Source organism: Rattus norvegicus, chromosome 10 (genome assembly GCF_036323735.1).
Source record: "Rattus norvegicus strain BN/NHsdMcwi chromosome 10, GRCr8, whole genome shotgun sequence".
NCBI classification, from domain to species: domain Eukaryota; kingdom Metazoa; phylum Chordata; class Mammalia; order Rodentia; family Muridae; genus Rattus; species Rattus norvegicus.
Window position 1 is genome coordinate 80,930,835 of NC_086028.1, and position 20,490 is coordinate 80,951,324.

At 47.9% G+C, this 20,490-nt stretch overlaps 1 protein-coding gene across 21 annotated transcripts in view; it reads left to right on the forward strand.

Annotated features, from left to right (window-relative positions):
* The window catches only part of Spop (speckle type BTB/POZ protein), an 80,892-nt gene extending 75,945 nt beyond the window's left edge, over positions 1-4,947 (forward strand). For 20 of the 21 annotated variants that reach the window (XM_039085596.2, XM_039085592.2, XM_063268721.1 and 17 more), the window contains 2 exons: positions 1,901-2,043; positions 3,274-4,538. In XM_039085596.2, coding sequence (XP_038941524.1) covers positions 1,901-2,043; positions 3,274-3,418 — 288 coding nt within the window. In that variant the 3' untranslated portion in view covers positions 3,419-4,538. Of the gene's footprint in view, positions 1-1,900; positions 2,044-3,273 lie in introns of all 21 variants that reach the window. The other variant, NM_001100496.2, reaches the window with a different exon arrangement.
* Positions 4,948-20,490: the final 15,543 nt, after the last annotated feature.

The window sequence follows — 20,490 nt, forward strand, 5'->3', positions numbered from 1 at the left end:
GATGATCTACAGAGCCAGTTCCAGGACAGTTACGGCTACACAGAGAAGCCGTATCTTGGGGGTAGCGGGTAGGGAAGTAGGTGTTGGCAGCTAATGGGTGCATTTTCAACTTCCCTCAGAATTTCCCATGGGGTGCTTTTGCTCCAGGCCTGTTGAAAGCATGCTTTACCTTTGTACCTCTCTGTGAACTTAGGAAAACAGTGAAAAATCCTTCGTGGAAGGATCTGAACATCTTGAATTTACCCAGGAGGCTGAAACAGCTTCTTCTGAGCCTTACCAATCTCCTGGGGACATGTGTAATTAGACTAAAAACAAAACAAAACACGCTGGCCAGGCCTGAGAGACAGAGTTCCAATCTCCCGAGTAAGCACTGCCATTAGGCAAGGCTTTCAGAAGCATAATTAAGAAAAAAACTTTGTCCCCCAAGAGACATGAGTGGCTACTTTTGTCTAATTGTGCAGGCGGGATCAGAGCTATTCACAGCAGAAGTCCTTTTAAAAGAATGTGTAAAGAAAGATAAGAGGGACAGTCCCCGTGGCCCTGTAGAAAGGCTGACCATGATTTCCTCAGCCCCTCCCAGCACTGTCATTTCTCGCTTCTCTAGTGTCATTTCCCTTTTCCATGGAAACTGTCTTCTGGTTACTTAAATGCAAGAAATTAAAGTGACACCAAAACCAATAAAACTCCTTTTTGCTCTAGGAGATCACAGTGCGAGCAGGTTTGCCTCCTTGACTGAAATTCATAATAAAATTGTAGTGGTTTGATTGCCATAATTCAGCCTGGAGGGGCATCGTGTCATGAATTCTGAGACCCTGAAGGTAGAGGCCTAGAGAGACTCTGGAAAGCCTCATAGCAACGCTTCTCCTGTGAACTAATTAATGGCATTTTATTTCATGCCTTCTTTATTCCTCTGGAAGTTTGTGCTATGGTAAAGAGCTGGTAACCAAGGGTCATCAGACCTAATCAGTTGGATCAGCGCACCAGCATCGACCTAGACCTTCTGCTTCCAGAATGTGTGTGCTGTTTATTTAGAAAATGGGAGTGTTTAAACTGAAATTGGAACCAGGATCTCTGCTTTGTCCTTTTTGCCCTCAGAATCTTAACCTCAACCACAATAAAATAAGACTTGAGCCCTTGGCTCACACTCACTCAGGAACAATATGTGTCAGCGATGCTGGTGAAAGCCACCACAGGGTCCCTTTGCACAACTTGATAGGTCAATTGGGGTATTTTGCCAGGGTAGTAACAATGTTTAAATAAAAAAGAACTGTGGCAAATGTGGTGGGAGTTGAGAGGCAGAGGCAGTCTGATCTCTTGAGTTCGAGGCCAGCCTGGTCTACAGAGTAAGTTCTGGAACAGCCAGGATACACAGAGAAACCTGTCTAAAACGAAGGAAGGAAGGAAGGAAGGAAGGAAGGAAGGAAGGAAGGAAGGAAGGAAGGAAGGAAGGAAGGAGAGGAGGGAGGGAGGGAGGGAGGGAACCCCACCCTAACAAAACAGTGCTTCAGCTATGAGCGGTAGGACTGCAGAAGTTGTGGTAGAATGTCCTGCTGGCTTGCAGCTAGCTAGTCCCTCACTGTCCGAGTAGGTGGTGGTTGTGTAAGAAAGGCAGGTGCTAAGTGAGTGTTGGGATATAAATCTGCTCTGGTTGTCATTTCCTAAGAAGTGAACTTTAGAATTTGATAGACAAGGCTATCCACATTATTTCAGTTCTTTTCACTTCAGGCTTAAGCAGCTGCCCTTCAGAGTGTGGTGTGTTTATGACTGTGTTGGTACTTTTCCTGTACTCTGCAATTGTGTTCAGATGCCTAATTTCCCAGCCACACAACTAAGAAGAAGGCTTTAGTGGCATCAGCCCTGACCCATTGCTGCTCTGACCACAGCACTGCTTGTTTCACAGTACGCCCTGGAGCGTTTGAAGGTCATGTGCGAGGATGCCCTCTGCAGTAACCTCTCTGTGGAGAACGCTGCAGAGATTCTCATCCTGGCTGACCTCCACAGCGCAGATCAGCTGAAAACCCAGGCAGTGGATTTCATCAACTAGTGAGTATATCTTCAGAGTCCTCCTTCAGAACAGTTGGGATAACGTAAGAAAGACTGCATTTGTGGGTAAAGTGAGCAAGCAGCTTCATTAACCTTTTGGTAGTAAATAGAAAATTTCATCTTGCATTCAGCTCAACAGTGTGAGGAATGGTTTTGCTTGCATAGATCAGGTTCTACGTGGGAAGCTCCTTCCTTCCAGACAGTGCTGGAACTGAGTAGGGACACTAGCTGGCCTGGAAAAGCTGTCTGCTCCCTAGACAGACAGCAGCTCCCTTACTTTGACCGGCAAACCAAGATAGTCTGCAGGAGAGTAGAGGCCCCTGTCTTAAGATGAGCTAGTAAAATATGCTGTATCGTCTGGTGGGCCAGGGAAAGAGAGGGGCAGGCAGTAACTGATTGTTAAAGACTGTTCTGAAAAGGAGACATCTGCCACATCTGCTACTTAATCCGAGTGGCAGGTGCTCAGCACAGTACTCTCTAGAGTACTCTGAAGGAGCCAGGACAGGTTATAAGTATAGTCCTTCTCACTGGGGTGCACTTTAGTACTCCTTTGTGTGATGGGGAGCAAAATTTGGAGGGAAAAAAAGCCCTCATAACAGCACTGTGGGATTAGCAAGTCTAAGATGTTCGGGTAGATGAGTGAAGGATTTTAACACAGAAAATACCCAAATATGGGGAAATAATGTCTTCTAGGTCTAGTTACATGGTTGTCCCTAAAGTGTAATAGCCTGAGACAGAAGAGAAAAGGAAGGACCAGGAAGTGTCAGGTCTGTTCAGGGTGCACTGTATGTTGGATAGATGCCTGCTACTTTTTAGAAGGCAACAACCATTGAGCAAAAGGTGGGTGTTAGCTTCTTTTTCTGACCCTCAACAGGCCCTGGCTGTGATGTGCCTTATGGTCAACAAAACCAGTAAATGGCAGGGCAGTGGAGTCAGAGCCATGCTCCTCTTTATCAGCATCCATGAATTTAACTGTCTTCAACAGAGTCGAGCTGATGGACAGCCCACATTTGAAAGTGTATTACCTCAGAGTCCAAATTTTCAGAACTAGAAGAGCCACAGCCCAGTCTACTGGTCTGCACACTGTCTAGGAAGCACAATCTCATGGATGTTAAGAGTTCTGTCTGGGTCGGGCTGATTTTATTAACACCTTCTACACTACACACTAGGTAGCTATTTGGTCCATTTGCACATTCCCTTTGGTAACCTTTCTCTCCACATTTCTCCTAGTCATGCTTCGGATGTCTTGGAGACCTCTGGGTGGAAGTCAATGGTGGTGTCACATCCCCACTTAGTGGCAGAAGCGTACCGCTCTCTGGCTTCCGCACAATGCCCTTTCCTGGGGCCCCCGCGCAAACGCCTGAAGCAATCCTAAGATCCTGCCTGTTGGGAGACTCCATTCATTTTCCAGCAGCAGCAGCCACCGTTGCTGCCACTGACTGCCAGGTAGACCGCGCGGTCTGTGCGGCTTTTACTCTGTGTCGGGGGAGATGGCACCATGGCCACCCAGACTTTAACAGCACTAAATAACTTAGGGGAGCTGGGGGAGGGAAGGGCCCAGGACTCGGGCCACTCAGCCTAATGAAACCCTGTTGCTCTGTCACCGTGTGCCCTTTGGCCTGACCAAGTTTGACACTGGGATTCAGTTTAGGCGCCAGCCTCAAGCACATCCCAGCAGTGGTACTTCGGAGAAATCAGCATCTGACTGAGCAGAACAAATCGTCAGGTGCCTGGAGCAAAAAGGAAAAAAAAAGCAGAAACAAGTGGACATTTAGTTTTAAGAGATGGAAAAAGGAAAGAAGAAAGATTTTTTTTCGAAAATCAGTTTGTGGATTCCAGTAGTATTTATGTTGAAAGAAGCAAATTTTAGTTCAACTGTGGATATTTGTGAAAACTCCTCACCACCACCCAAGTGTCAGAAGAGCTCTCTCGCTAGCACTTACTGTTTGCAAGAAGCCATCCTTTATCCTCTGAAAGGTGGCCCATGGCGGCAGAAGGGAGGAAGTCATCTGATCTGGAAAGCGAGTGTTTGACAGTAGTGGCTTCTGCAGAAATTCTTACTGGTATTAAAAACTGGAAAAAATAATTCATCCAGAATTCATACTGTCTTGATAAAAACTATGATTCTGTTTTTTAGATATCGTGGAAAATGGATTTTTTTGGCATTTTTCTCTGATTTTATGTTTTCTTCCCTTCCCTTTTTCTGAGAGAGAGGGAGAGAGAGAGGAGAGAGAGAGAGAGAGAGAGAGAGAGAGAAAGAGAAAGAGAGGAGAAACAAATACAGAAAATACATAAAACGAAAAGAAGAGAAAAGGAAATTTTATTATTATTGCTATGTGAAAAAAAATCCCAGCCCAGATGGCCTGGCTGTTTGTACCTGACTCGTCGCCTGCATAGGAGCCGGTCCTGTCACTTCTGATTAGCCCCTCTTCCAAAGGGGAGACTTCAAATGTTAACTTTTTCTTTTTGAAAATATAAATAATTACTATTTTGTACTGTGTGGTATCTCTGGTCTTTTGTTTCATTCACTTGGCTTGCCTCTTGGGTCTCAGTTTCTTGCTTGTGAGATTTCGAAGCCCTGGTTTGAGCTTCGTCTTGCAGGGATTATGTTCAGAATGTCTAAGAAGCAGTAGGGAGTTATTTACTCTCCATAGTCTCAAGTTTTCTTTGTGAGCTCAGCATCTGCCAGTCTTTTGTCCTCCTTGAGGTTCTGCCAACCATGTCCTGGTGAGAGTCTGGGACCAGGTCCCACTCCACCAAGGCAAACAATTGTAGTGGGCTTCTTCTGCACCCTGTGTGTGTTAATACCTGATCCCAAATCTCCTTTCTCCTAACAAAATAAAAAGAAATATTTAGGGGTCATGAACATGGAGATTAAATAAAGGGAAATTGTTGTGTCTTCTGGTTCCTGTCATTGACTGATGTATTTCTGGAAAAGCTAAGGTCTTACCTTCCAGGGAGCTCACAAGAGTACTGTGGGGTTCCAAGCTATACAGTACTGGCCAGATAGTAGAACACACTAAAAACATACATTGTTTGGCCAAGGTCGCATTACTTAACCTTAGAAGGAACTTTTCATATTCCATTATCTTTTAGTGACTTTGCTCTTGGCTAATTTTCTGGTTTTCATTGTGTACCTACCACTGGCTGGGTATGTGTGGGTGAGCAGCAGTTTTTACACAAGTGGGACTTGTTTATTATACTCTGTGGCACTTCCCAGTTTCCTCCTTAGTATGACCTGTATAAGGAAGTGTCCGGTTCCCTGTGTACTGGCTACTGGCCTCTGTCACTTTGGCCCCCACTTCTAAATTGATGCATAGACATAGTGAGACAGGTGGGTACAGCATCTCCTCTACCCATGCTGCCTCTGTGTGGGCTCTGTAGTTGTCGGTTCTCAGCAGACCTACATCTACAGGGTCCTTTTCAAACCTCCTGACCTCTCACGGAGTTTGGTTGGACAGGTAGTGCTGACCCATAGCTGGAAACAGTGAAACCCGAGGAAGGCGCACGCCTAAGGTCACACAAGTACCGAGCACCAGCTCGTCTAATGTCATATCCTGACGATTACATAAGGAATGGAGGAAGTTCCATTTCTGGATGCTTAGGTACAAAATTGGAAGTGAAGCTTGCTTCCTCTGGGAATAGTTAGAACAAAGCCCCAGAAAGGTACCTCTGCTGGCCTGTTCCTCAGAGCTTCCAGCAGGGCGAGACAGATCTGCTTCCCTGAACTTCCCTCACACCGTCCTGGTTGAAGATGGAGGACTCGGAGAAAGCGCTTTCAGGAAGGGCGCTGTCCTGACATCTGGCTCTTGGCAGGATAAAGGTCTGTTCTGGGATTTTCCACACTTGTAGAATTTCCAGCACGGACTTCACTGTGGATCGGAAACTGGTGGAATTTCAGGTGTAGATGGAGCGGCTCAACGCTTCTCCTGTTATTACATTATTTCTGGCCATGTTTGTTTTTGTTTAAACGATACAGTTGAAGCCATCTGGTTATGACAACATCAGAGCCCCAGCATACTGTTCATAAACCTCCCACTGCCACCACCTCTTCCCTTAGCTCCCCCACATCTGAAATTTAATTCAAGTTAACTCCACAATCTGGGGCATGTGCTGTCACGGCAGAGATGTCCGTGCCAGTGGAACAGTTGGAGATGGCAATTCCACAAGGATATGGCTTATTTATCAAAACAATATTTCAGGCAAGTAGTTCCACAGAACCTTCAGAGTTGTGGTTTGGGGGCCAAATAGAATATCTGGCAATGTCCCAATCTCCCCACCTCCCTGTGGTCAGCCTCTGCTTCATATCTGACCATCCATGGGGGAAGATTTTTTTTTTCCCATTTCTTACATGGAGATTAAACCTGTCTGTTGTTATTAGGCAGCTTGGAGACCTTTATAGGTTTGAACAAATTAGGAAAGAAACGTCCCTCTTTCCCTTCTCATGATAAGGCTGCCGGCCTTCAGCTGTCAGAGAGGTACTGCCGCTTTTTTCTTTTCTTTTTAATTCCAGCCAGGAACATGAAGATCCTACGGCAGGCAGGCCAGAAGATCTCTGGCTGGACCAGTGTTCTGAGAGTTCCTTTTAAAACGTGGCTTCAGCCTATTATGGGATCTCCATACTGGATGAACCCAGGCAGATGAAAGGAAACAGCGTCTGTGTTTGTGAGCAAACACCCAGGCCAGGGAGAAGGGGTGGCCCTGCACGTGAGGCTGACTGGCGCTTTGTTCTGGCCCTTCAACTCCTATAAAAGAAGTACTAAATCAACATGCAACATGGCCGAATTGCATTTTTCCGTATACTTTCGTCAAAGACAAATTCTTGGCTGGAGCCCAGCCTTATTTTCCACAACTAATTATCTTTTTAATCAGCCTGGGCCCCGTGTGTTTCCTTTGTCTCCTGACTTTTCACCGTACTGTGCCCCCCATCTTTTAGATTCATTTCTGATGGCTTGCTGACTAATCAGACATTCAGGTGAGTCTCACTGGCCTGCTGTGTACGTGCATGCACAAGGTAGCCATACTCTCCCGCTTTTAATTTCAGAGGTGACTGTGCCACTGTGGGACCTTTGACCTGATAGGTGGATGCCTCTCGGATGCAGTGAACAAGAAAGCAGATGTAGAAGATGAGGCTTTGGGATAATGAGCTGGGAGAACCAGAAGCTCTGCCCTCCAGATGAGAACAGAAACTTGAATGTTGCTGGCTGATGGGATCTCTAAACAGTTAGCAAAGTGCAGAGGCCCTCCCTCTGTAAAGCCTCTAATGCAGGAGGAGGAAGTGACATCTGCAGACTGTTTGCTGATTTCTGCACTCTGAGAAAAGAGGAATTCTAAACTTGAGGGAATTCAATATAAGCAGCAGAAATGATTAAGGAGTTGAAAGGGGATCAACTCTGGGGGAGAGACATTATAAAGATAAAATGCAGGCCACCCCAGTATAGGAATGTACCTGCAGCTGACAGATGTCACCGGCATTCTGAGCACTTGCTGGTTTGTCTCGTGGCTCTCATTCCAGTTGTGTGAACTGGGAAGGTAGAGATGTCACTTCCTCAAGGTCACGCCTCCTGGCCCAGAGCCAAGAAATAACAACAAACAATAGAATATCCCCAAGGACCAAGGAGAAGGTGAAAAGCCACCTTGGCCTGGCAGTAACGTGGGATTGTCCACTAATGCTCAGGGAAAATATCTTAAAGGTTACTTCCCAAACTGAAGAAGGAAATGGCCAAGAAGTTCATCTTTCCCTATCAGAGAAAACAGGAAAGAGAAGATGTGTGCTCAAAGTGACAGAGACTAAAACTTAGGCCACTAAGAGCAAATGCTTAGGTAGCATGGGAGAGCTCAGACTTCCCGGGGCTAGCTCTAGGATAGAGGATAGGATTTCTGCTCCCGATTAAGTAAACCAGAGAGAGGGGCCTTAGAACTAAGGACTAGGGGGTTGGGGATTTAGCTCAGTGGTAGAGCGCTTGCCTAGGAAGCGCAAGGCCCTGGGTTCGGTCCCCAGCTCCGGAAAAAAAAAAAAAAAAAAGAACTAAGGACTAGAAAGCATGCATTAGGACAAGAATGGTTACCGTAAAGCACTTTCAGTCACGGTGGAGGCAGAAGCCAAAGCTAATAAGGATACATCAACAAGTTGAGTACAAACTGCTGTTTGCCTAAGTAAGAAAAGAAGGGAACCGACGCCCAAGAACGTATTCGGTCAAGTCAATGAACACGTTTATTTCTATGTGCAAGGGTGTACAGGTTGTTCACGTGGTTGACTGATGTTGTGAAAGTCATGTCTGTAGAATAACTGTAGCTTCCAGTTGAGAAAGAAAACAGCCAGATTCAATCTGTACTCTTTTGAGAACGAATCCCTAAAGACTCGTTTCTGTGCTGCTTCAGCCTATCTTTCAAGTAAAAGTTTGCTTCACACCTTAAATGTTTTCATGGGCCAGTGGTTGGTTCACTGGCGTGCTATGAAAGGCGTGGTATGCAGCTCCTAAATACAGAAGCCCTTTGCCAGTCTGCAGGATGCAAGTACTCTCACCATGGCTCACTTCGCATCTTCAAGGTGACCTTACTGAATGAGAACTAGGAAGAGATGTGCTCTGGGCCCTTTTCTAGAATCTTCCCTATACAGACACCCTACATGCAAATAACCTCATGTGCATAGACAGGAGTAAGACGTGAAGTGATTAGGAAGAGATTGGGTGTTCATTGTCTTTGCTAATTGAATGGTCATACAATTTAATTCTTAATAATAGTAATCTAGCAGCTAGCTCTTAAGATTCTTGAAAATTTAGCAGTGGGCTCTAGAAAGCCAGTGTGAACACCCCTGGAGTGGTTTTAGATTGTCCTCTGAGCTCTCTGTGCCTGATTATTGACTGTTACCCCACAGTACTTTAAAATAATGCCTTTGTGGAGCTGAAGAAATGGCTCAGCAGCTCTGAGCACTGGCTGCTCTTCCAATCCCAGCACCCTCTTCTGGCCACTTTGGGCACCAACATGCTTGTGGTGACCGGACAAAGCAGACAAATCTACATACACACAAAATCAAACTAAAATGTAAAATGCCCTTGTGTCATTTAATGGCAAAATGAAATAGTGTTTTATTGTTCATCTTTAGATCTGTTGACATTGATACACGAACCAATTGTCAGGTTGCGCGTTTCGATCTCTCTGGGTAAATTAACACATTTTTATTTTCTGTCTCAGCAGTACTAGAAATCTGGGTTGATTGGCGCACTGATGGAAAGCAGACATCAACACCAAGGAGTTATGCAGCATTACCAGCGGTTCTTCCAGAGCCATGGCCTCCTCTGCACATCCTTCAAAGTTCTCTAGAAGAGAAAGGGCATTTGAGTGTGTCCAGGTGGCAGTGGGTGGTCCCCAGCCCACCCCCCACACTAAAGTTAAAAAATCTTTGCCTTGATTTGGCTCCACAAAAGTTTCAGAGAAGCTAAAGTGGCTAACGCTCTGGTTAAGTGTTTGTCCTGGCTCACCCAGAGGACCCACGTTAGCTTCCCAGCACCCATGTCAGGTGGTTCACGACCACCAGGAACGTCAGCCTCCAGGGAGTCCAGTACCCTCTTCTGGCCTCTTTGAGACCCCATGCACACATGGCATACAAATACACACACATAAATAAATAAAAATAATCTTTGGGAGCTGGAGAGGTGGCTCAGTGGTTTACTGCTCTTGCAGAGGACTCAACGATGGACTCCCAGGACCCAGCTCACAACTGCCTGTGACTCTAGCTCCCCAAAGATCAGTCACCTCTGGCCTCAGGGCACCTGCACTCACACGTACATATATATATACACACATAATTAAAAATAAATATTTTTAAAGGTTTTATGCTGTTTCTGTTTACTGCTAATAATTCATTTATATGGTAGAGCGCTTACCTAGGAAGCACAAGGCCCTGGGTCCCCAGCTCCGAAAAAAAGAACCAAAAAAAAAAAAATTCATTTATAGATCCAACAGAATGCCAAGTGGACTGTGCTGGTCTCTAGGCACACAGCCACAAGTAAAACCGACTCTTCCTTGTTAAGTTTAGAGTTTAGGAGAAGATAATAAACCATAAATACTGTTTAAAATATTTATTAAAGGAAGATTCATCAATGGAGACAAGATGATAACCAGAGGAAAATACAATTAGGAGAACCAGGACAAAATATGTTAAAAGTGTCAAGAAAAAGTAAAAAATGTTCATTAGAATTGTCAACCTGGGGGTTGGGGATTTAGCTCAGTGGTAGAGCGCTTGGCCCTGGGTTCGGTCCCCAGCTCCAAAAAAAAGAAAAAAGAAAAAAAAAGAATTGTCAACCTGGCAGCTGGGTGGCGGTGGCTCATTTGATCCCAGCTCTTGGAAGGCAAAGAAGAATTGGCATGGCAGCAATCCTTGGTGTCTGTAGTCATTTCAGGGTAAGGCTACAAATGGAGCAGGTAGTCAACAGGCAAGGTATGCAGGCAGGTCTTTGAGGTGCAGCTGTGATGTGACAGACAAAGGAGACAGTCGCACGAGGGTGTGACTGTGTGTTCTACAGAAAGTTTTTTTAAAGAATTTTTAATTATTGAAAAATTATGTATAGGGATGGAGAGAGGGTTCATGAGTTAAGAACACTGGCCACTTCTCCAGAGGATCCAGGTTCAATTCCTAGCACTCACTTGGCAGCTCACACCCATCTATAATTCCAGTTCCAGGAGATCTGGTACCCTCTTCTAGCCTCTGTAGACATCTGGAACATATGTATACAGACATGCATGCAGCTAAAACAGCCACACACATTTTTAATCATGTGCATATCAGGGTGGAGTATGCATGCACATGAGGACAGCTATCTGTGGAAGCAGCTTCGAGATAGGTGCCCCCTTGGTGCTGACATTACAGGTGGCTGTGAGCTGCTGGACTGAACTGGGTGCCAGGGACTGAGCTGTGTCCTCTGCAACAGCAGTACTTGCTCTTAACTGCTGAGTCATCTCTCCAGACAAGACAAGAGCGTGTTTAGAACTGGACATGGTGGGGTGACAGACAAAGGAGACCGAACCCAATGGAGAGGAAGCCATTCAATCTACAGTAAGGCTAGGTGGGCTCAAGCAGTGCTGAAACCATCAGGCCTGTCTACTAGTGGGGAGGTAAGCACATTTGTTTGTATCTAGTGACACATTTTTTGGGGGTTGAGGGAATGGGGTGGGGACAAGATATCTCTTATGTAGATAAGGCTGTTCTAGAACTTGCTGCGGTAGACCAGGATGTCCTGGAACTCACAGAGATCCTCCCAACTCTGAGACTAAAAGTGTTTGTCACCACACCTGACCTGTGCGTTCTATAGTTAAGTAGAAATGAGGTCATGGCCACAACTGGGAAAGAGTGGCGTCTAAGGGGGAGGTCTGAGGTAGCCGTAGAAGAGTAGGAGGTGGTGCACCTAGGCATCACTGAGTGCTACCGTGCAGGGTCTGGGCTTTAAGTGACACTGGCCTGAGTGCAGACCAGGGTAAAGTGTTTACTTTCTTACCTGTATAGTGGGCATATCAGACAGATGTCTAAGAGGTTGGGGAGCAAATAAAGTCACGTCCCTAACCCAGAACTTGGCATTGAATAAAGCCTCCAGAAAAACAGCTGGCGGTATTATGGGTGTTTCTGTATGGTGAGTTCCATTTCTAATCTGTGCCATGGGTGGCTTTTAGATTCCATCTCCTTTCAGGATTTCTTTGACCACAAATCTATAGTGAGGTGCTGACAAATACGAGTACCTCTGGATGTACAAGGGTCTTGGACAGCAGGATTCACTCTGGAAAAAAATGTCTTGTGCCTGGCTAGCCATTATCCTGTGGATCCAAGGTGTCTCATTGTCGTAACGTTTGGAGGAGGAAGAGACCACAGAAGACCCAGGGAATAGCCTGCCCTGAATCTTGGTCACTGGGAAATCATTCTTGGGTTCCCCATTTATGATTCTCACTGTCACTATTTTGCTATCTCCAAAGGTCAGGAGAGCAGACATTCTGGAAGGAGGTAAAAGGCAGGACAGAACCACTTCCGCCAGCAGTTACACAAAAATAAAGGTTGGCAGGAGGAAGTCACTTGACGCCCAGAGCCCTGCTTCCTGGGCTGCTGCTGCCTTGAGCGGCCCAGGAAAGATGGATGCTAAATCAAGCCCCTCTCTGCACGATCCTCCTCCTTTTGCTTTTCTCATTTTCCTGACTTTGCTGTTCCCTGGTCCTCCCTCCTTCTGGAGCGTGGAAGCTTCCATTTATTTCTCCCCTGTTTTCCTAGACATTTCCCTCCCGTCTCCAGTCCTGCTCACCAGAGTGACATCTTGAGCCCAATCCTGCTGCATTAAAAAAAAGAAAAAAAAAAATCCTGCCTCCAATGAGCCCTTCAGTTCTGATCTCCACGGAGATGCGGCAGATGGCAGAGCCTGACTGAGCCGCAGTAGCCCCCCATCCCGGGCCAGGGAACTGCCAAGACCAGTAAATAGGCGAGTTAGGTGCCTTCCTACACTTGCGTATTTCAACTTGGTGCTCCCCCAAAACCAGAAACAGCCATGTCCTTAAAAAACAGCCTGGAGGAGTGCAGCCCCTCTCTAGCTCTTTCTTTGTCCCTGTGGAAGGCTTCTACGTAGCTACTAAGTTCAGGACTGTGATTGAGGCACAACAGTTGTCACCACCCTCAAGGGCACCATCCAAGGCAGAGCCATGTCTTACTAACAGCGGACCAACAAGGGACCATGGGGCCATCCATGCTAGTGGACTAGTCATGCTCAGGGAAGTGGGGAGAGGGCTAAGACTCACATGTAACTGGCTTCAAACATGCTGGCTGGACCAGAGAAAGAGAATCCTGGTCACCTTGGAGACCATTCTTTCTCAAGTGGGTGAAGATGATGTAGGTGGCCAAGGAGAAAGGGAAAGGGCTGAGTTTGGCCTGGGCACAGCTCAGGACCCCAGAGTGGGGTTGAAACCCTGGTGAGTGGGGTGGGAGAGCACCCGGGCCTAGAGTGTGTTTGGAGGCTTCACTCTGATTGTTATCTCATTAAATAAAGCCCCTCTGGCCACCACATTCTCCGGATTATGTATTGTTGGTGAGTATAGGTGTGGAGGGATATGCAATGTGTACAGGAAGTGGCTTCTCTAGAGTCTGCAGAAGTGGGGTCTTGACCCATGAAGCTACAGGATACAAACAAGGGCCCTGTTTTTAATGTGTTTTGTAAAAAGCCATGGCAGACTTCTGACCTTCCCTAAGATTTTTTTTTCCCCTTGCACATTCTTCTTGGAGCGAAATGATAGAGCCCATGGCTGCCATCCTCCAAGCCTTTCACCCAGAATCATGGATGGCTGTAATGTGTGACTGTAGTCTACAGTCATGCTACACACATTTCTTTTAATAGTTTTTTTTTTCTTTTCTTTTTTTCGGAGCTGGGGACCGAACCCAGGGCCTTGCGCTTGCTAGGCAAGTGCTCTACCACTGAGCTAAATCCCCAACCACACACATTTCTTAATACTTAACTCATTCTAAAAACAACCTTCTGAGAGAGAGAGAGAGAGAGAGAGAGAGAGAGAGAGAGAATCTCTTTTTTAAAAAAAAAGTATTTATTTATTTATTTATTATATGTAAGTACACTGTAGTTGCCTTTAGACACACCAGAAGAGGGCATCAAATCTCATTTCAGATGGTCATGAGCCACCATGTGGTTGCTGGGATTTGAACTCAGGACCTCTGGAAGAACAGTCAGTGCTCTTAACCACTGAGCCATCTCTCCAGCCCGAGCATCTCCTTTTTATGAGTAAAGAAATTCAGATACAAGCCAGAGACAATGGCGCACACCTTTAATTCTAGCACTCAAGAGGCAGAGCAGGCAGATCTCTGAGTTAGAGGAGATCCTGGTCTACAGAGCAAATCCCAGGACAGCCAGGATTCTACAAAGAAACCCTGCTTCAACAAACCGCCTCCCCACCCCACCCCCCCAAAAAGAAATTCAGATAGAAAGTTGTTCTGCCAACTTGTCAGGCCTGCAGTGAGGAAGTGTCAGAACAAGAATTTGAATCCAGGCAGCCTGGCTCCAGAATTGATCCTCAGCTGTTGTGCTACACCGTCTGCCCCGCGAAGGAGAAATCATTGCTCCTCCTGTGAGATGCTTATGAGAGGAGGTCGGCAGCTCAGTGACAACAACCCAGAACCTGTCACATTGGCATGGTGCTCACTACTGGCGAGGTGCATCCTTCCAGCCACCGTGTGAGCAGGTATAGATGGGGGGAACTTACTGCCCCCTCTCAGAGAGGCCAGGGGACTACATCAAAATCACCTAGCAAGGAAGACTGAAGTCCAACTCCCTTCAGACATATGCTGACTCTACATAGCCTAACCCTAACGTCAGGGAGAAGGGAACTCAGGTTCCCTGGCACCCTGGAGACTACTCTTGTCCCAAGCCACAAACGGAGTCCAAGTGAGGCTTCCTGGAATAAAAAAGATGACAGTTAGGGGCCAGAAGATTTATTTATTTTACAATCGATGGTCCTAGCCCCACTCCATCACTATTTCCCAAGAGTGAACTGTGGGTTTTTGAAGACCACTCTATATTTGCGACAGTGTAGCTCAACAGCATGGTCCCCTGAGGATGGGATGGATGTGGGCCAACACTGATGCTGCGTTTTCTCTACTGCCTTTGCTCTTCGTAGGAATGCAGGGGTGCCAGTGGTGCAGCCACTTCCTGTCCTATTGGTACGATGTCACACACACAGCTCGATGTGCCAGGGCACTTGGGTTCTCAGGTAGCTTCATGCTACAGTCCTGGGAAAGTACCTCCCAGACCAGATGTGGTCCCATATCCCCCTGCCTCAGGGACACTCCAGGCTGACAACAGTGTGCTATGTACCCTCTCCCTCTCCCTCTCCCTCTCCCTCTCCCTCTCCCTCTCCCTCTCCCTCTCCCTCTCCCTCTCCCTCTCCCTCTCCCTCTCCCTCTCCCTCTCCCTCTCCCTCTCCCTCTCCCTCTCCCTCTCCCTCTCTTCCTCCCTCCCTCCCTCTCCCTCTCTTCCTCCCTCCCTCCCTCTTTCCTCCCCCCCCTTTCCTGAGTCCATTGGGGATGTCCACATTTTCCAAGAGTCCCAAAGTAAGCAGATACACATACACAGTACTGCACACACAGTCCAAGTCAGGATCCGATTCTACAGAGGATGGGGAGAGCGGAGGAAGCAGGTTTTGGAGCATCAGGTACAGGAGGACGGTAAGGATGTCATACAAAGGCCCGGGGTATTAAAAGACCCTATTCATAAAGCTTACCCAGAAGCTCCTGGGCTGTAGTTCAGGTGGGGAACTGGGGTGGGGAAGGGGTGGGCCCTGTGGCTCCCACATCCTGGAGCCACTTCCTCCTGAAACTCCTGTGTCTGTTCTAGCCCCTGGCAGCTCATTGACCCCAATAGAACACTTCCTCTGAGGCGATCGCTCCAGTGTGAACCCATGCCTCTTGTCTGGGTCTCCTGGCCCAGCGGAGACCAGCTGGAAGTTTGAGAGGCTTTATTAAACAATATTTGTTGAGTGAATAAGTACCAAGGAAGAACAGAAGGGGTATTAACGGATGATGTCCACGAGGCCTATAAATAGCCCAGCACATGAGTCTGGGTTTCGGTCTGTCCTTGCCAGGGCTTGGCAGACTCTGGCCTGGCCGGACTCATTCTACCATGACAGGAAGGGATCCTTCAGCTACATAACCCCTCTGCAGCCCACCAACGTGATTCTTTTCCTCTTCCACACCCAAGACAATGAGACTGAAGAAAGATTATTATAGGGACACCGCTTTCCTTCAGTGAGTACAGAGGTACCCCTGTCTCTTTAACCAGACTGTTGGGGAGGAATCCAAACCATGCTTTCTTCTACCCAGGTTGGCCTGGGCAGGGCCAGGGTCCTGTAACTGGCCATGCAGGTCCTGCTTTCAGCTCAGAGCCAACAAGGACAGCATCAGGCTTCAGAGCTTGGTACACTGTTTCCCAAGGATCTGTTCTGCAAAACCACTCCCCACCACATCCCAGCTGTGCCCTATAGACCAAGCCAGAATTCTGGCTGTGCTGGCTACTCCAGACACTCTATGGCCACCACAATGGGAGGCATGGGAAGCAATGCCAACTCCCCGGGGGCTGAAAGGCCAGCCACTCCTCTGCCCTGTCAACAGTACCCCCTCCCATCACTAACCCCCTTCTGCCTCTGGACTTCCAAAGCAGTGTTGTTGCAGGTAATTAAAGGGTTTTAATTAAATTAGGATCCCATCTGGCTGGGATCAGTCAGGCCCTTAACGAGGATTGTGTGTCACCAACATCAGATTGTGTATGGGGAATTTAGACACGTGAGGACTGAATTTGGGGCCTGGAGGTCTTTCAGAGGGGGACAGAGAATCCCTGGGACTCCCTGAAATAAAGCAACTTGTACTACCTCCAGAAATGAGGCCATAGAAGGGGGAGAGCAGCACTTTCTTTCTCGCCCAGGAGTCTCTAACATTTCTGGGATGTGTTGACATGTGTGGGTGTTAGCTTGGTTCTACAGATGAGGAGACCAAAGTCTGAAGGAACTGAAGTGCTTCAACACTGGATTCAACAACAGCTTCAAGAAATGGAGATCCCAAGGGCATGAGGGCCCCTGCCTATAGCCCTAGCCCTCGGAGGTAGAGGCAGGAGGGTTGGGAAAAGGTCTAGGCCAGCTTCTGGTATATGTAGCTAGGCTAGGCCAGCTGGGCTATATGAGGCCTTGTCTCAGAAGGGGGAGGGGATGACCCTAAAATAGAGGGTTAAAGATGCTGGGAATTTCATTTTTCTCACATACAGAAGTCTGCAGGCAGCTTAGGGTTCTCGGAGACCGTGTCTTCATTCAGCCTACCATTCTCCCACTTCGCTGTGGCACTTACGCTACAGTCTAAGGGCTATTGCCCACATTTTCCAGATAGGTGGGTTCATGATGTGTGAAGAAGGAAGGAAGGGTGAACACCTCTATCTTAAGATGCTTGAAACTTACTGTATAATCAGTTGGCCTAAAGGTCAGATCTCAGTCACATGGTCACAAGTGAAAGACAAGGGTATAGGTGGGGACAGGGAAATGTAGGATCATGTCAGACAGCTGTGTGCCCAACTAGCAGCTGGGGATCCCCATTATGAAGGAGACGGGATGTTGATAGTGTGTTAATTCTCTCTCTTTTTTTTTTTTTTTTTGGTTCTTTTTTTCGGAGCTGGGGACCGAACCCAGGGCCTTGTGCTTCCTAGGCAAGCGCTCTACCACTGAGCTAAATCCCCAACCCCTATTCTCTCTTTTTTTTTTTTATAACAACAAAAACATATAAAATGAATGAGGGCTTTGTTTGTTTGTTTGTTTGTTTAAGCTCACAGTTTGAAGAGACACAGTCCTTCATGGCAGGGAAAGAATGGCTTTTTCTTTCTATTCAATCTAGGACATCAGCCCAGGGGATAATCCTTCCCACACCCAGGGCCAATCTTCCAACTTCAGTTAAACCTCTCTGGAAACACCTTTGTGGACACTACACAGTGGTATAGATATGGCCCCAATATAGTTCTGCATCCAATCAGGCTGACGATGTAGATTAGCCTTCACACAGTATGAGACAATTGCCATATCTGCCAATAGGCATCATGTAGCAGAACTAGAATAGGAATCATATCTCACTGTGGCCCAGCCTTGGGCCAACATTTTCCCCAACGATGCACCAAGGTAGGGAAAACTCTCACTTTTTCAAATGAGGGGTGGGGCTCATTGAGTGGGGTGGCACATACCTTTGTTCCCAGCACTCAGGAGGCAGAAGCAAGTGGATCTCTGAGTTTGAAACCAGTCTGGTCTACTTAGCAAGTTCCAGGCCAGCCAAGTTACATAGTGAGATCCCCGTCTCAAAATATTCAAGCCAGGGGGAAGTGGCGCACACCTTTTCTCCTAGCACTCTGGAGGCAGAGGCAGGTGGATCTCTGAGCCCCAGGCCAGGTAGTTTCAGGACGGGCCAAGGCTATACACAGAAACACAGTCACAAAACAAAACAAAGAAAACAAAGCAAAACAAAAACACTCTCAAAGAGGCACTTGGACATGGTTCTTTGTCCAAGATCCTTCCGATGATCCATTCCACCTTAGGGGCCATCTTGAGCTCCCTGCATGTCCTTCTGCCATTCCCTTAGAAGCCTCTGTGGTTCAGGAGGAATTAGCACAGTCCTTGAGACACCTAGCCCAGTGGCTCTGAGATAATGAACCGAGAAGCCTGGAGCTCAGCAACCTGGACTCCTCTCACTGCATCAGCTTTTACAGTTTAATGGGTCAACCAGAAACAAGTTTCCTAGCGGAGCCAGAACCTGTCCCCTTACCAACAAGATCCAGGTCTCTTTTGTGGCATTCGTGCCACTCCGTGACTTTGCATAAGTCCTGGAAGGGGGGGTGACTTTGGCAGGTGCCGCCCCCATCCCACCTTGCCTCTGCCTGGTGGGACTGACGGAGTCTCTTGTCACCTGTCACCCCAGCCCCCAGTTCTCCAGGCAGCACCGCAGGACTAAGAATCTTCCGGAGTAACATTCCTCTCTCCCACTCCCAGCCAAGACATTGGATCGCTTCCCAACTCAGAGTAACTGGTTCATTGAGTTTCCTGCAACCTATTGCAAAAGCCCACTCGATGATCCAAGTCCCCGATCACCCGATGACCTTCAGCTGCCTCCACCCCCATAGACCCCTTCCTCCAGCTTCCCTCTCCACCCACCCACCTTGTGTATCTCTGAGCAATGGGCCTCGCCACAGGAGCCTGCCACATGCAAGGTCATCGGCTCTCTTGCCAAGGATGGGGAAGGGGGGTGACTCAGTTCCCGCTTGCTCATCTAGGGAAGAGAACGAAGGAGAGGGAGGAGGCACAGGAACCCATTCAGTTTTGCCTTAAGCTTCACCAGGAGGAGAACTAACTGGGCTTTGCTCACAGGGAAGCCTCTCCTGGCTCACAGGTTACAGAGAAAGTCACTGCAGTATGGAGACCGCTGAAGCCAGGTGGCGCCTGTGTGCTGAAGAGCAAAGCAGCTCCAGGCGTCCCTGGCGTTCAGAAGAGAGTGTTCTCCTCAGGAAGATGTTACTCTGATGAGGGAGGTACAGCCTTTACCTCGGTCTGAAGCACCACCCAGTTCCTCTTCAAAGAGGCTCACGGTTTGAAAGAGACATGGTCCAACGTGGCAGGGAAAAGATGACATCAGGTGCCCTCCCAACTCTGATGGAGAGACATAAGCCACATCCTTGAAGAGGATGGAGTAGGCTTGCTCCGGGGGCTACGCCCATAGGAGAGATAAGACCCTACCCACTTAGTGTGTGTGTGTTTCAGGGAGCAGCCAGATCAGAGGTAGAGTCCCCAAACAGCTTGTCAAGGTTGCAGGCTGGCCCTCAAGGTGCTGCAGGGTTGGTGTTAGGTAGGAACCTTGACCTTATTTTGGAAGGCTCTGTCAAGAAGAACCAGTCTCAAGGGGTTGGGGATTTAGCTCAGCGGTAGAGCACTTGCCTAGCAAGCGCAAGGCCCTAGGTTCAATCCCCAGCTCCGGAAAAAAAAAAAAAAAAAAAGAAAAGAAAAAAAAAAAAAAAAGAAGAAGAACCAGTCTCCTGTGGATGCTCCTCCAAAAGGCCATCATGAGAGGTCAGGGTACCTTGTGGGACCTAAGGTCCGTCCCTACAGGAGATGTCACAGCTGATGCTCAGAAGTGCAGAGCTATTTCCTCTTAGCCGGGGAAATGGATCTGCTACCCTTGTGGGGCTCAAGGGGCCTCATGGACTGAGAGAGAGAGAGAGAGACCAGAGGGTTCCGCTAATGAATTAGGGTTTGGGAAGATATTTGTTAGCCAAATCTGAATTGAGAACGGCCTGGTTGCCGGGGAAGGCAGATAGGCAGGGTAGAGGAGGCAGAGTGTGCATGAGGGTGAAATGAAGTTATTAAAATGAACCCACCCCCTGTGCAGGCAGTACCGTGTGCCAGAAAGGCCGGGCCCTCCAGCTGTCGGCAGCAGCTGGCTCTCCACAGGGGAAGAGGAGGAGGAGGGGCGGGTCAAAGTGCCCAAGCTCTGCTAGAGTTTAGTTTTCACACAGAGGTGGGGTTGGGGGCTCCTCACAGTTTTCTTCCTTGTCCACCAGACCCTACAGGTACCCTGGGACAAGAGGCACAGGTGGGAGAACCCTCCAGATTTAAGCAGCCAAGGTGGGGTGTTGGGAGGGGCCAAACTCAACGTCTAACTCTGGTCAGTGGTACAGGGCGGGGAGAGAGAAAGCTGTGTAAGGGCGCATGTGTCTTGAGTCTCAGGAGAAATGGCTTCAGGGTGATTCAGGGCATAGATGGAAAAGGGAGTGTGCCGCTCCCCGCTCCGCTCACCCCCAGCCATCTTGGTTTCTAGGTCATTTCCCATACAGAGGGGCTACATACAACCAGGTGTCTGTGTGCTGCAGTGTGTACCTGTGGACCATCTGGGCTCAGAGCCAG